Source organism: Hyla sarda, chromosome 2, assembly GCF_029499605.1.
Source record: "Hyla sarda isolate aHylSar1 chromosome 2, aHylSar1.hap1, whole genome shotgun sequence".
Classification (NCBI taxonomy): domain Eukaryota; kingdom Metazoa; phylum Chordata; class Amphibia; order Anura; family Hylidae; genus Hyla; species Hyla sarda.
This window is the reverse complement of record NC_079190.1, coordinates 458,352,663-458,369,664: the sequence shown is the minus strand read 5'-3', so window position 1 is coordinate 458,369,664 and position 17,002 is coordinate 458,352,663. Positions and strand designations below refer to the sequence as shown.

Below are 17,002 nucleotides of genomic sequence, written 5' to 3'. Positions count from 1 at the left end.
GAGACTGATTAAAAACAAAACAGAAAACAAAACAAGTTGGATCTAGACTTTATCTTCTAATGTCATAAAACTTGAGTGTGACGACTCATATAGTTAGTATACTAAGAGTATATAGATAATTTTTTGACCCTGCTGCTATATCTCACAGGAGTATATGTCGAGCCTTTTATTGAATGGATATGAGAATCTTGAAGATCTAAAGGACATAAAGGAGAGTCATCTCTGCGAGCTCAATATCACAAACCCGGAAGAGCGGATGAGGCTTCTGATCGCCATTGCCAATCTGCAGGATTGTGAGTGTGAGTTATTTTATCATGCATGATCTTAAAGGGAACCTGTCATCACTTTCATGCTGCCTGAACTACGAGTCATTGGGTTGGTTCCCTATACCGGCCTTGATTATTAGAACATTCCCTATACCTAAACGGAGTGAACTATCAATCAAGGCTGGTGGAGCCGGCAGAAGCTGCCAAGGAACATCCTGATGACTTTTGGTCTAGGAAGCATAAGGGTACGTTCACACGAGCGGACTTACAGTGTATTTTACGCTGCGAATCCGCTGGTGAAGGCCCACTCTATGCTGTCTTTACATGTGCCTGCTCGTAGCGGCAATACGCCGCGACGAGCAGACACACTGCAGCATTGTGCGTGGCGTACTCGCACATCGCGGCCACTAGGCGGAGAGCTCCCACGATGTGCGAGTATACTGCGACTCGCACATCGCAGTGTGTCTGCTCGTAGCGGGTATTGCCGCTACGAGCAGGCACATGTAAAAACAGCATAGAGCGGGCCTTCACCAGTGAATCCGCAGCGAAATACGCTGCGAAAATCCGCTCGTGTGAATGTACCCTAAAAGTGATTACAGGTCCTCTTTAAGCACAATCTATTTTATCAGTGTTGACTATGTATTAAACTGGTTAAATATTGTCATCTTTACCCTAACAATTTAGATCTGTTATTATTTCATTACCATGGAGGGAAAAAAATTAAATTCATCTGGTGCTAGAAAGTTAAACAGATTTGTAAATTACTTCTATTTAAACATCTTAATCCTTCCCGTACTTATCATCTGGTATATGTCCTGTTTTGTAGTTCTTTCCAATCTGACTACAGTGCTCTCTGCTGCTACCTCTGTCCATGTCAGGAACTGTCCAGAGCAGGAACAAATCCTCATAGTGAACCTGTCCTGCTCTGGACAGTTCCTGACATGGACAGAGGTGTCAGCAGAGAGCACTGTGATCAGACTGGAAAAAACTACACAACTTCCTCTGGAGCATACAGCAGCTGATAAGTACTGGAAGGATTAAGATTTTTACATAGACGTAATTTACAAATCTGTTTAACTTTCTGGCACCAGAAATTCTTTGATTCTACAAAGGTGAGCTGAGTATTGGACACTGAGGAGACTTCAACCTAGTCAACAACAAACATGACATAAAACTGGCCACAGACATAAGATAGTAGTTGGGTGATTCAAAAACAAAGACGATACTTCCGGCAAAAGATGGTCCGTACTTTATTTCCACCTATTAAAGGAGTACTGTGTTGCAGCAAAACTTATCCTCTATCCAAAGTTGACTGCTGGGACCTCCCCGCGATATCCTGCACGGCACCCTGGCTCTCCCAGGAAGGGAGCGTGTCGACCCCCACACGAAGTGCCGTCCGACACGCCCTCTCTATGTCCGACACGCCCTCTCTATGTATCTCTATGGGAGATTCAAAGATACAGCGTTCGGGTATCTCTGGCTCTCCCATTGAGATCCATGGAGGGTGAGGGTCGGCCGCTGATTTGTGAGGGGGTTGACACACTCACTTCCTGTGGAGAAGCTGGGGTGCCATGCAAGTGATCACATACCCTGTCCATAGGAGATAAGTTTTGATGCGCCAAAGTACTCCTTTAAAATCCAGGAACAACAATAGAAATAACACTAAGTCTAACGCGTTTCACCTGGAAAGCTTTAATTATAGACAACATTGATGTCTATGAATAAGTCTTTCAAACCGAAACCCGGCAGACTTTTTACTCTGTTATTTCTATCGTTGTACCTGCCTTTTAAGATGTGGAAATAAAGTAAAAAGTTTTACACGGACCAATTGTCTTAGTTTTTGCATTTGAGTTGAACTTTTGTTGTATGTACAGTAGTTGGGTGATGGTTTCCTTCCTTTTCTTATCCTGTTAGACAAGATATAGTTGGCAGATCCGACTCCATGAATTGCGTGATGTTGTGGCCTAAGTCACAGACACCTGTGGTCTATGGCAGTGGTCTCCAAACTGTGGACCCCCAGATGTTGCAAAACTATAACTACTACTCCCAGCATGCCCGGACAGCCGTTGGCTGTCCGGGCATGCTGCGAGTTGTAGTTTTGCAGCATCTGGAGGTCCACAGTTTAAAGAAAACTGGTCTATGGTCTTGTACTATTCCAGTAAAAGAGTGGCCAAAAGTTTATATCTCATACGCACTGTATATAGAGAATAGATTTGCTCCATTAGTTTACACTGCAGATGTTTTAGTCTATGGTAATGACGAAAAATAACAACGAAAAAATACATCTTATAAAGTCAAACCCCCCCCTGTCATTGCATTCAGGTGCTCCTCCTCAGCAGGATCCAAAGCCGCTATCGACTTTGAGACTACTCATAGGATTAGACTTTATAGGTCAGAGCTTCATAGGAAATTTCGGGTAATCCCACGAAAGTGAATATAAGGGCAGGCGAGAAGCGTTAGGAAGATTCCCGGGATTATAGGTGCGAAAAAAATGTCATTTTTAAGAGTCTTTCACTACGGTGTCATACTTGTAGGTGTCAATTCTAAAGATAGATTTATTCAGTATTATAAAATAGAATAACTGTATTGGAAACTGTAGGTAAGGGGTAAGTACGTAGGCATCAAGGTGCCTATTGATGATTGTACAGTGGTCCCTCAAGTTACAATACTAATTGGTTCTGGGACGACCATTGTATGTTGAAACCATTGTATGTTGAGACCATAACTCTATGGAAAACTGGTAATTGGTTCTGAAGCTCCAAAATGTTATCCAAAAATAGAAAAAAATGAGAATTTAAAGAAAAATAAGTAGATAACCAATACAAATAAAGCAAATCCTTACATATAAAAGTAAGAAAGATCTGCTGGGAGCTGTAAATCACGGTCTATGTCAGTGTTTCCCAAGCAGGGAGCCTCCAGCTGTTGCAAAACTACAACTCCCAGCATGGCCCGGACAGCCAAAGGCTGTCCGGGCATGCTGGGAGTTGTAGTTTTGCAACAGCTGAGGGTACCCTGCTTGGGAAAACACTGGTCTATATAGAGGACAGGAGCTTCTTCAGGGGTCTTGTACAGTACACAGTGTCCCAAAAAGTAACATGGAGTCGCGCTCACCTGGTGTCCAAAGGAGCAGCTAACCCTGGTACAGGTAAAGTGTAAAGAACATGTAATACCTCCCTGTACTGTAGGGGGCGCTACCAGACACCAGTCACTGCATACACTTCAGTAATATAGAGGTTTTACCAGTAAAATGCCCATTCTGATTGGTCAGTTCTTCCGGCCATTGACATGTTTCACAGATCTGGACTGTCTGTACATTGTATGTTGAGTCTGCTTTCAACTTACAATGGTCCAGAATAGACCATTGTATGTTGAAACTATTGTATGTTGAGGCCATTGTAAGTTGAGGGATCACTGTATATAGAAACATCATGGAGGGTAACGTAAACATTTGGCGTAAATGCTTTCGCCAGGTCTATCCTAGATATATTGGGGGAGATTCATCAAAACCTGTTCAGATGAAATGTTGCTAAGTTGCCCATAGCAACCAATCAGATGGCTTCTTTCATTTTTCAGAGGCCTTTTGAAAAAATGAAAGATGCGATCTGATTGGTTGCTATGGGCAACTCAGTAACTTCTCCTCCCTCCCATTGAGGGAGATTTATCAAAACCTGTGTAAAGAGTGGTGCAGTTGCCCATAACAACCAATCAGATCGCTTCTTTCATTTTTCAAAAGCCTTTTTTTTTAAATGAAAGAAGCAATCTGGTTGCTATGGGCAACTGGTCAATTTTTGTCTATGCACAGATTTGATGAATCTCCCCCATTGATATTTCTGATGCTATCCACACACCTGTATCCTGAATAAGTATTTTATATCCAAAACCTGCATTACCATGAATTAGGCATCTGGGTAATGCATGGATGGGCCAATACATATTATACACCAATATGTGTATACACACTTTTTTTTTTTTTTAAACGATATAGGAAAGTGTAGACTGCTGCAAAAACACAGCAAAAACAATGTATACCATGTAGTATAGGTTATTATTCCCTCTGGGAGTGGATGGATGGGGTTTGCCTATACATTGGTAATTGTTAGAGGCGGCTTCTATGGACACAAACAAATACTTGGGGTGAACTGAGCTTTTTGTTATGAACATTAGATGCATGGAAGCTGCAACTAGTTCACTAGACATAGGCTGTGAGTTATACAGTTGTCCTTCTTATTATAGCAATGTGTAGATAGATAGATATGTAGAGTAGTTAGGAGTAGTCGTATTAGTCCAGTTGTCCCAACTTAATGTCCATTCTCCACTAATGTTGTTTTAACCCCTGCATATTTTGAGAGATAGAACCTGTGTTTTCTCCTTGTGAGCTCAGAAATGCTTATGACTTGATAAAGGGAGGAATCCCGAAAGCTTGTCTCCACAAATAAAAAAGGTATTACAAGATACTGCAACTACCGATGATTTTGCTTGATAGATAGAAATGAAATAGATAGATAGATATGAGATAGATGGATAGATAGATAGATATGAGATAGATAGATTATTATTTTTTATTATTATTTTATTTATTTATATAGCGCCTACAGATTCCGCAGCACTTACAATTATGGTGTACAAACAAAGACAAGTATCAGACATAATATTACACAATAACTATTCAAACAAGAGGTGTGGGGATATGTTGGGGATATGTTGGGGATATGTTGAGGATATGTTGGGGATATGTTGAGGATATGTTGAGGCCAATTAGAGACTGTTGTAGGCCTGTCTGAAGAGATGTGTTTTTAGGCCACGTTTGAAACTATGGATGTTGTTATTGAGTCTGAGGGATTGAGGGATAGCATTTCAGAGAACCGATGCAGCACGAGTGAAGACTTGGTGACGGGAGTGAGAAGTTCGGATTATAGAAGATGTTAGTGTGAGATCATTAGCAGATCGGAGAGAACGTGTAGGATGGTAGACGAAGATGAGAGAGGAGATGTAGGGAGGTGCAGCATTGTGGAGAGCTTTGTGTGTGAGACTGAGGATTTTGTACTGTATTCTGGACTGAATTGGTAACCAGTGTAGTGACTGGCACAGGGAGGAGGCGTCGGTGTAGCGGCTGGAGAGGAAGATGAATCTGGCTGCGGCATTAAGGATGGACTGGAGAGGAGAGAGTTTGGAGAAAGGAAGGCCTATTAGTAAAGAGTTACAGTAGTCGAGGCAGGAGTGAATCAAAGCAATAATGAGAGTTTTAGCAGTTTCAGTAATGAGAAACGGGCGGATTCTGGAAATGTTTTTGAGAAGCAGGTGACAAGAATGTGAAAGAGACTGAATATGGGGAGTGAAAGACAGATCAGAGTCAAGTATAACTCCAAGACAGCGAGCCTGCTGCCCGGGAGTTATGGTAGTACCACATACCAAGATGGAAATGTCAGGGTTAGGTACAGTATCAGTTGATGGAGAAAAAACAAGAAGTTCTGTTTTAGAAAGATTTAGTTTCAGATATAAAGAGGACATGATGTCTGAAACAGCAGAGAGACGGTCACTGGTATTCTGTAGGAGTGCAGGGGTGATGTTGGAGGAAGAGGTATAGAGTTGGGTGTCATCAGCATAGAGGTGGTACTGGAAACCAAATCTACTGATTGTTTTTCCAATGGGGGATGTGTAGAGTGAAAAGCGTAGAGGACCCAGGACCGATCCCTGGGGAACCCCGACAGCAAGGGGAAGAGGAGAAGAAGAAGAGCCAGAAAACGAGATGCTAAAGGAGCGGCCAGAGAGATAGGAAGAAAACCAGGCGGTAGCAGAGTTCGTGAGACCGATGGAGCGGAGACTACTGAGGAGGAGTTGGTGATCCACAGTGTGAAAAGCCGCAGAGAGGTCCAAGAGAATCAGTAAAGAGAAATTGCCATTTGATTTGGCCGTCAGAAGATCGTTAGTGACTTTGGTTAGGGCCGTTTCTGTAGAGTGAAGGGATCGGAAACCAGACTGTAAGGGGTCAAGGAGAGAGTTCTCGGAGAGATAGCGGATAAGGCAGGAGTAGACCAAGCGTTCAAGGAGTTTGGAGATAAAGGGGAGATTTGAGACGGGTCCAGAGATGGTTTTTTTCAATAGTGGAGTTATGATAGAGTGTTTGAAGGAGGAGGGAAAGACCCCAGAAGAGAGGGAGAGGTTAAAGATTTTAGTTAGGTGACAGCTGATAGCAGGAGAGAGAGACTGGATGAGGTGTGAAGGCATAGGGTCACTAGAGCAAGTAGTGGGGCGGGCGGAGGAGAGGAGCCTGGAAACCTCATCCTCCGTTACAGGTTCAAAAACTGAGAGTGATGAAGAGGAGACGTGGCTGGGAACTGGATCAGAACTTTTAGGGGACTGGGAGAGGATTTCCTCACGAATGTCATCGATTTTAGTTTTGAAGTATTTGGCCAGGTCTTCAGCACAGAGATCAGTGATTGGGGTCTGTACTTTAGGCCGAAGGAGAGAGTTGAACGTGTCAAAAAGGCGTTTTGGGTTGTTAGACAGAGAGGAGATGAGGGAGGTAAAATATGTTTGTTTGGCGAGAGTAGTAGGATTTAAGCATGAATTTATAGTGCAGATAGTCTGAAGAAGTCTTAGTTTTCCTCCACAGACGTTCAGCACACCTAGAGCATCGCCTGAGAAAGCGGTTTGTTAGCGTGTGCCAGGGTTGCTGCCGTCTGTGTCGGGAGGTTCGTGTTTTAGAGGGTGCCATTTGATCCAGGGTAGACTTTAGATGGATAGATAGATAGATATGAGATAGATGGATAGATAGATAAATAGATAGATATGAGAGAGATAGATAGATAGATATGAGATAGATAGATAGGTAGATATGAGATAGATATGAGATAGATAAATAGATAGATAGATAAGGTTGATAATAGGCAGCACACCAAAGTTAGTGCAAATAAAGGTGTTCTTTATTCCATATACGAGACAACGTTTCAGCGATCTCACATCGCCATTTTCAAGTGTTTCAAATCGCGATGTGAGATCGCTGAAACGTTGTCTCATATGTGGAATAAAGAACACCTTTATTTGCACTAACTTTGGTGTGCTGCCTATTATCAACCTTATCTAAAGAGGGATCGGAGCACCAAGATCCAATTGGCGTGCACCCCTTGGACTCTTTTTACTGGATATGCTGCTTACTATTGGTTTATATTTATAGATAGATAGATATGAGAGAGAGAGATAGATAGATAGATAGATAGATAGGGAGCTTGAGAAAAACTTCAATTGGGCAGTTGAAACGTTCCTTGATGTCAGGTCAATAAACCTTTTTCACTTTCTACATTGGAGTGTGGCGATAGATAGATAGATGTAGAATAGATAGTTATGAGACAGAATGATAGATATAGGATAAATAGATACATATGAAATAGATCAATATGTGCTAGATAGCTGGATAGATAGATAGATAAAGTACAAATAGATGCAGCACACCACAGCTTGAAAATCATGGTGCAAAGTTTATTCCATAGTGTATTCCAATAGACAACGTTTCACCAGCCTCACACTGGCTTTTTCAAGTGGGGCTGGCCTCACGCTGGCCTCTCAAGCGTGAGGCTGGTGAAACGTTGTCTATTGGAATACACTACGGAATAAACTTTGCACCGTGATTTTCAAGCTGTGGTGTGCTTCATCTATTTGTACTTTATGAATTAAGGAACCGGCGACCGAGGCTCCAAGTATGCTTGCACCCCGTCCAAAACTACCTATTTATCTTGATGTGCTGTTCATATTTGGACTTAGATAGATAGATAGATATGAGATAGATAGATAGATATGAGATAGATAGATATGAGATAGATAGATAGATAGATAGATAGATATGAGATAGATAGATACAGCAACAAAAGAATGCAGCAGCACACTGCCAGCACAAGGATATAGGTAAAACATGAACATGCAGATAAAACATGGAGAGCTATACAGCTATGGTGTAATAGATGCAAATGTGAAACTATGAAATAGTGAGGCACTTAGCTCGCAAATTTGTCTCCGCCGGCGGTCAAATAGCTTGGACCGTCCCACCGCGATAAGGTGGCCTCATTGGGACGGACCCTACACTGTGAATATGCCTCTGTGTGAACAGTTCAGTAAGCATGGCAGGGTCTGGAGCATCCAAGACACCTTATATACACACCTGATAGAGGTGGGTGGGGTGCAAGGCCAATATGGAGGTAGCCACTCCCCCGTATGTGTAATACAGACAAAGAATATGTCAGCCAGCACTTTAGTTGATACCAAACTATTATATGGACCTGGCCTGCAGGTGCACGCTATTTGGCTAAATATACAGCAACAGAAGAATGCAGCAGCACACTGCCAGCACAAGGATATAGGTGAAACATAAACATGCAGATAAAACATGGAGAGCTATACAGCTATGGTGTAATAGATGCAAATGTGAAACTATGAGATAGTGAGGCACTTAGCTCGCAAATTTGTCTCTGCCGGCGGTCAAATAGCTTGGACCGTCCCACCGCGATAAGGTGGCCTCATTGGGACGGACCCTACTCTGTGAATATGCCTCTGTGTGAACAGTTCAGTAAGCATGGCAGGAACTGGAACATCCAAGACACCTTATATACACACCTATACCTGTATAGCTCTCCATGTTTTATCTACATGTTCATGTTTCACCTATATCCTTGTGCTGGCAGTGTGCTGCTGCATTCTTCTGTTGCTGAATATCTAGCCTAGTAGCGTGCACCTGTAGGCCAGGTCCATATAATAGTTTGGTATCAACTAAAGTGCTGGCTGACTTATTCTTTGTCTGTATTGCACATACGGGGGAGGGGCTACCTCCATGTTGGCCTTGCACCCCACCCACCTCTATCAGGTGTGTATATAAGGTGTCTTGGATGTTCCAGACCCTGCCATGCTTACTGAACTGTTCACACAGAGGCATATTCACAGTGTAGGATCCGTCCCAATGAGGCCACCTTATCGCGGTGGGACGGTCCAAGCTATTTGACTGCCGGCGGAGACAAATTTGCGAGCTAAGTGCCTCACTATTTCATAGTTTCACATTTGCATCTATTATACCATAGCTGTATAGCTCTCCATGTTTTATCTGCATGTTCATGTTTCACCTATATCCTTGTGCTGGCAGTGTGCTGCTGCATTCTTCTGTTGCTGTATATCTAGCCTAGTAGCGTGCACCTGTAGGCCAGGTCCATATAATAGTTTGGTATCAGCTAAAGTGCTGGCTGACTAATTCTTTGTCTGTAGATAGATAGATAGATATGAGATAGATATGAGATAAATATTAAATATATAGATAGATATTAAATAGATATACAGATAGGGTACAGTGTTATTCCAGGTGTCTTTAGCGCATGTCATGAGGAGACTAATGTTTCTGCTCTTCTGACAGGTGAACCAGAAGCCGGCAATGACTTGGTGCCTCTGACGCTCGGCCCTGACACTGCTGCAAACAAATGTGAACTCAGTGACTGTCCCAGGGATTCCGGATGTTACATTACATTGGAGAATTCAGAGAACAGCAAAGATGATGTCCAGTCAGAAAAATTGTGTGAATCTGTACAGAAAATCACCATCAGCGAGTGCCCCTAACAGGCCGGACATCTGCCAGTATCTGCCCCACAGGCCCGCTGTCACACATGGTGGACTCTTCACAGACTGTGTAGATGCGAGGGTCCTGTGGCAGATATCCAGTCTTTACGTATTTATTAACAATGTATAAAGCAGCGGACTAAGAGGCATGGCGCATAGCTGAAGACTAAGTGTAGTCATTATGGGGGTGCACAATATTAGGGGACTTGACTATGAGAAGCAGCTATGACTGGGACCATGTCCTGTATGATTTTCACCATCACTAGTCAAGTTTAATAATTCAAGGAACTCATTTCTACAGACGCTCGTACTTCAATAACAGCTACTTCTCCCCCAATTCCCCCTGTCAGGCCTCCATGTGTAGTAAATGGGAATAGAAGAGAAATTCGCTGGCAGACACCTCCACTGCCATGTTATCTCTATGGGGAACAAAAGGAACAGGTGTTAAAATTCATCATATTCTATCCACCTCCATATTCCACCCTATACACATTAGACCAGTGTTTCCCAACCAGGGTGCCTCCAGTTGTTGCTAAACTACAATTCCCAGCATGCCCGGACAGCCTTTGGCTGTCCGGGCATGCTGGGAGTTGTAGTTTTGTAACAGCTAGAAGCACTCTGGTTGACTAGATTGACCAGTACCCATTAAATCGGTGGGTTCGGCCATGTGTATAGGTCCTTTACTTTAATGGTAGAATGGCTACAGCACCAACAATTCACAAGAGAATTCATCTTAAAGGGGTATTCTGCTGGAAAATATATATATTTTTTTTAATTAACTGATGCCAAAAAGTTAAACAGGTTTGTAAACAACTTCTATTAAAAAAAAAAAAAAAACATGTTAATCCTTCCAGTACTTATCAGCTGCTGTTTGCTCCACAGGAAGTTTTTTTCTTTTTGAATTTCTTTTCTGTCTGACCACAGTGCTCTCTGCTGACACCTCTGTCCAGGTCAGAAACTGTCCAGAGCAGGATAGGTTTTCTATGGGGATTTGCTCCGACTCTGGACAGAGAGCACTGTCATCAGACAGAAAAGAAATTCAAAAAGAAAAGAACTTCCTGTGGAGGATACAGCAGCTGAGTACTGGAAGGATTAAGATTTTTTAATAGAAGTAATTTACAAATCTGTTTAACTTTCCGGCACCAGTTGATAAAAAAAATAATACAAAAAAAAATAACAATGTTTTCCACCGGAGTACCCCTTTGAATCTATCACAATTGTCTTGGAGATCCAAGGAGGACTTAAAGGGGTACTCCGCCCCTAGACATCTTATCCCCTATCCAAAGGATAGGGGATAAGATGTCAGATCGCCGGGGTCCCGCTGCTGGGGACCCCGGGGATCGCTGCTGCAGCACCCCGCTATCATTACTGCGCAGAGCGAGATCGCTCTGCAGGTAATGACGGGCGATACAGGGGCCGGAGCATCGTTACGTCACGGCTCCGCCCCTTGTGACGTCACGGCCCGCCCCGTCAATACAAGTCTATGAGAAGGGGGTGTGGCGGTCGTCACGCCCCCTGCCATACACTTGCATTAAGGGGACGGGCCGTGATGTCATGAGGGGCGGAGCCATGACGTAACGATGCTCCGGCCCCTGTATTGCCCGTCATTACGCACAGAGCGAACTCACTCTGTGCAGTAATGATGGCGGGGTGCCGCAGCAGCAATCCCAGGGGTCCCCAGCAGCGGGACTGCGGCGATCTAACATCTTATCCCCTATCCTTTGGATAGGGGATAAGATGCCAGGGGCGGAGTACCCCTTTAATATCCTATCACAAAATAGTTCTGTACATAACAATATAGATGTAGCAGAGTTTTTATGACCATTGTTATGTGGGGCTCTGTATAAAATCCTAGACATCTCGTAGTGATCCCCATGGGTTGTGCCAAACACAACAACTCCAGCGCTGCTACATCTGCCAAACTCGGTTCATTATACATTGTATAAATTCCTTTATTTTGCTTTGTAAATAATGACATATATGGTTACGGGAGAACGCAGGTTTTCTTTGTTTATTTGCTATGGAAATAGAGACTTTCCAAACCTTTTGGTGGGTGCCCATGTAGTGCCCATGGCAGGAGCTTTGGAAATTTGCCCCCTTGGATAGGCAATCATTCATTGACTTGCCCTATGTCACCCCTTTACAATACATAGCACTCGCCATGACAATACATATTCCTAATTTAAAAATTGTAAATACAGAACACGTTTTTTGTTGTGTGTTTTTATTTAAAAATGTTTTATTCAAATTAAATTCTAATGAATTGAAAAAAAATCCTAACCTCCTCCCCCCACCCGCCCCTTTCTTTAGTGCCCTAGGAAGTTGTCTATCCTAACCCCTACCTCTAGACATTAGGAATAAGTGGAAGCTATGCTGTAAATATCTGTGCCTTTACTATTGGGTTCGTTTCTTTTGTATCCTTTATATGTATAGGATCAGCACAGTATCAGCATAGTCCCATACTATAGGTTTGCATGGAATAATGGGCAGTGTGTGTCCTGTACATGTTCCTATGTAACAAAAATAAACATAACTACAGGGGGCAGAGGCATTCATGGGACTCAATAAAGCAAAGAGTGATCTTCGTTCCCCAATTCTAGTTATCACTTGATCCCTGTACTACAAATACATTATGTCAGTGTTTCCCAACTACAACTAGGGTGCCTCCAGCTGTTGCAAAACTACAACTCCCAGCATTCCCGGACAGCAGTAGGCTGGGAGTTGTACTTCTGCAACAGCTGGAGGCACACTGGTTGGGAAACCTTGCCCCACATTGTATTAAACAACTCAGCACCCATAAACAAGGGTGGTGTGGGCACTCGGCTGATAATAGTTCCGGTCCCATTACTAATCCCCATCATTATTATACATTTATCTTTATTTTATTGTTGATGCTTGACCTAAACTTAAATGCATCTTACTCAAAAGGGGTGGGCCCCTACTAGCCATGGGCCCCTGAGAACCAATAAATGCCCAAATAGTCAGTCAGCTCCTGCCCATAAATACCCTACTTTCTCTGTAACTCTACAAAAGCAACTCTAAATCTTATTTATTAGTTCACCTTCATGCCAACAATTAAATAAATGTATCTTACTCTCTATATAAAAATCAATCAAACTCTGTACCGACAGGCGTTATCTATATCCTGCAACTTTATACCAATGTATACTTTACATCATATTTATACATTATAAGAACGAGATGTGAGGTCGGGTTATGAGATATGAGGATGAGATATGAGATATGAGGATGAGATATGAGGATGAAATATGAGGATGAGATATGAGATATGACTGAGGATGAGATATGATGATGATATATGAGATATGAGGATGAGATATGAGGATGAGATATGAGGATGAGATATGAGGATGATATATGAGATATGAGGATGAGATATAAGATATGAGGATGAGATATGACTGGGGATGATATGTGAGGATGATATATGAGATATGACTGAGGATGAGATATGAGGATGAGATATGATTGAGGATGAGATATGAGGACGATATATGAGATATGAGGATGAGATATGACTGAGGATGAGATATGAGGACGAGATATGAGATTGAGATATGAGGATGAGATATGAGATATAAGGATGAGATATGAGGATGATATATGAGACATGAGGATGAGATATGAGGACGATATATGAGATATGACTGAGGATGAGATATGAGGATGAGATATGAGATATGAGGATGATGGATGAGATATGAGGATGATATATGAGATATGAGGATGAGATATGACTGAGGGTGAGATATGAGGATGAGATATGAGATATGAGGATGATAGATGAGATATGAGGATGAGATATGACTGAGGATGAGATATGAGGATGAGATATGAGATATGAGGATGATAGATGAGATATGAGGATGAGATATGAGGATGATATATGAGATATAAGGATGAGATGTGAGGATGAGATATGAGGATGATAGAGGAGATATGAGGATGATATATGAGATATGAGGATGAGATATGAGGATGAGATATAAGGATGAGATATGAGGATGAGAGCATTATTGTTGCTTTCCCTCTCCCACAAATTCCCTACATATCCTACAACTCTGTACCCTGGATACTCTATATACCCTTCTACTCTGTACCCACAGGTGCCCTTTATACACAAAAACTTTGTACCCACAGATGCCCTTTATTTGCTACAACTCTCAACCCACAGATAGTCCAAATACTCTGCAACCCAGACAGATACATACACCGCTACACTACACGTATACATTCTACCACAGATTTGTCTATCTATCTCATATCTATCTATATATCTCTCTATCTCATATCTATCTATCTCATATCTATCTATCTCATATCTATCTATCTCATATCTATCTATCTCATATCTATCTCATATCTATCTATATATCTCTCTATCTCATATCTATCTATCTATCTCATATCTATCTCTTATCTATCTACTAGCTGAGTACCCAGCATTGCCCGGTTTTTCCTTCCTTATCCTTGTTGTGGAGGAAAATGAACAGAGGAGGAAGCTTTTGACTTCATATCCCGTCCTCATATATTGTTATCATATCCCAACCCCATATCCCGTCCTCATATCCCGTCCTCCTTTCCCGTCCTCATATCTCAACCTCCTATCCCATCCTCATATCTCAACCTCCTATCTAGACCTAGATTAGTTTCTTTTTGGAACACAGTGCTCTCTGCTGACATCTCTGTCCATTTTGAGAACTGTCCAGAGTAGGAGAAATCCCCATAGAAAACATATGCTGCTCTGGACAGTTCCTAAAATGGACAGAGATGCCAGCAGAGAGCACTGTGCTCGTGATGTTAGCAGAGAGCTCTGTGTTCCAAAAAGAAAATAATTTCCTCTGTAGTATTCAGAAGATAATAAGTACTGGAATGATTTAGATTTTTTAAGTAATTTTTAAATCTGTTTAATTTTCTGGCACTAGTTGTTTAAAAAAAAATGTTTGCCACCGGAGTACCCCTTTAATATGCTGGGACATTACACAGACCTTATGTATGTATACGATCACCCTATGATTCCATGGATTGAACACCCCCAGTCAAGCGGTTTTGTGCTGTACTAGAAATCTTCTATGTATTCTCTTAGATATAAAGTGTGATTAGTTCTATGAACTATGTTTTTTGTTTGTTTGTTTTTTTACTTTGTCTCTTTTTACAATTTCATACATTATTCCTACATGTGTTTTCATATATAAAGTGTATTTTGTATAAATCATGTAGAAAGGATTTGGAAATAAAGGATTTTTCTGGTATTTCTTTTTATTTATTATTATAATTTTTTTTTTAACATTTACGCTGATCACCGTGCGGGATCATAATATTATAGAGTTAAATAGTTCGGACAGTTCCACACGCGGGGATATCAAATTTGTTAATTTAATTATAGAATGTGGAGGTGAGTACAATTTTTTTTATTAGGGGAGGGACTTATTTATATAAAAAAATGTTTTTGTTTTTATTTATTTCAAATTTTTTTAAGTCCCCATAGGGGACTATTAATAGCGATCTTTCGATTGTTAGTAATCTTCAATGGCATAGCAATGATCAGTACTATCGGTGATCTATAAAAAAGATTGGCGATCAGGTGGCACGAAGGTAAGGAGAAGCCCTCCAGCCGCCATGTTAACTGTTAAGGGACTGCCGCTCTGCGCTGCCGAGGTCCAGATGAGACCCCCACCTCCCAAATCCCCCGCCACCTGTCATTCCTCACTTTAAGGTGCAACCATCTTGACCACTGATGTCTGTCATTATTGGTAAGTCCCAGCTGCTGATTGCAGCCGGTACTTATCGGGTTCACTTTATAGTCCCCCTGGACATAGTCACTGTGTATATGCGGTGTTCTGTGTGTAGGTGTTTCCCAAGCAGGGTGCCTCCAGCTTAAGGCTGTCCGGGCATGCTGGGAGTTGTAGTTTTGCAACAGCCAGAGGCAGAGGTGTAACTTGTAGCTTCTGGTCCCTGTTGCAAAATCTGCAACAGGTCCCCATGTGCCGTTTATAATACTGGGCTCTTATGGGGCAGAAGTCCTTTGGGGTCCCCTTAGGCACCAGGGCACCTCAACAGAGCCCTGTGATCAGAGGCTGTATGGTGGCCCACAGTAACCCTACGGCTACATACCATATTGCTGTAGGCATCTCTTTATGGCACTATTCTCTATGTACAATATTTAAAGGGGTACTCCTGTGGAAAACTTTTTTTTAATCAACTGGTGCCAGAAAGTTAAACAGATTTGTAAATCACTTCTATTACAAAATCTTAATCCTTCCAGTACTTTTTAGGGGCTAAAGAGAAATCCAAAAAAGAAATGCATTTCCTCTGATGTCATGACCACAGTGCTCTCTGCTGACCTCCGCTGTCCATTTAAGGAATTGTCCAGAGTAGGAGAAAATCCCCATACCAAACATATGCTGCTCTCAACAGTTCCTAAAATGGACAGCAGAGGTCAGCAGAGAGCACTGTGGTCATCAGAGGAAAAGCATTTCTTTTTTGGATTTCTCTTTAGCATACAGCCCCAAAAAAAGTACTGGAAGGATTAAGATTTTTTAATAGAAATAATTTACAAATCTGTTTAACTTTCTGGCACCAGTTGATTTAAAAAAAAAAAAAAAAAAGTTTTCCACGGGAGTACCCCTTTAACCCCTTAACGACGCAGGACGTATATTTACGTCCTGCGCCGGCTCCCGCGATATGAAGCGGCTAATACCACACATCGCCGATCGCGGCGATGTGCGGTATTAACCCTTTAGAAGCGGCGGTCAAAGCTGACCGCCGCTTCTAAAGTGAAACTGAAAGTATCCCGGCTGCTCAGTCGGGCTGTTCGGGACCGCCGCGGTGAAATCGCGGCGTCCCGAACAGCTGATCGGACACCGGGAGGGCTCTTACCTGCCTCCTCGGTGTCCGATCGACGAATTACTGCTCCGTGCCTGAGATCCAGGCAGGAGCAGTCAAGCGCCGATAATGCTGATCACAGGCGTGTTAATGCACGCCAGTGATCAGCATTAGAGATCAGTGTGTGCAGTGTTATAGGTCCCTATGGGACCTATAAAACTGCAAAAAAAATGTAAAAAAAAAGTGTTAATAAAGGTCATTTAACCCCTTCCCTAATAAAAGTTTGAATCACCCCTCTTTTC

General features: G+C 42.2%; 1 protein-coding gene across 4 annotated transcripts in view; it reads left to right on the top strand.

Moving 5' to 3' along the window:
* Nucleotides 1-10,401, top strand: part of SAMSN1 (SAM domain, SH3 domain and nuclear localization signals 1) — a 106,388-nt gene extending 95,987 nt beyond the window's left edge. For 2 of the 4 annotated variants that reach the window (XM_056560857.1, XM_056560858.1), the window contains 2 exons: nt 149-299; nt 9,655-10,400. In XM_056560857.1, coding sequence (XP_056416832.1) covers nt 149-299; nt 9,655-9,854 — 351 coding nt within the window. In that variant the 3' untranslated portion in view covers nt 9,855-10,400. Of the gene's footprint in view, nt 1-148; nt 300-9,654 lie in introns of all 4 variants that reach the window. The other 2 variants (XM_056560856.1, XM_056560855.1) reach the window with 2 other exon arrangements.
* The last annotated feature ends 6,601 nt before the right edge of the window (nt 10,402-17,002 follow it).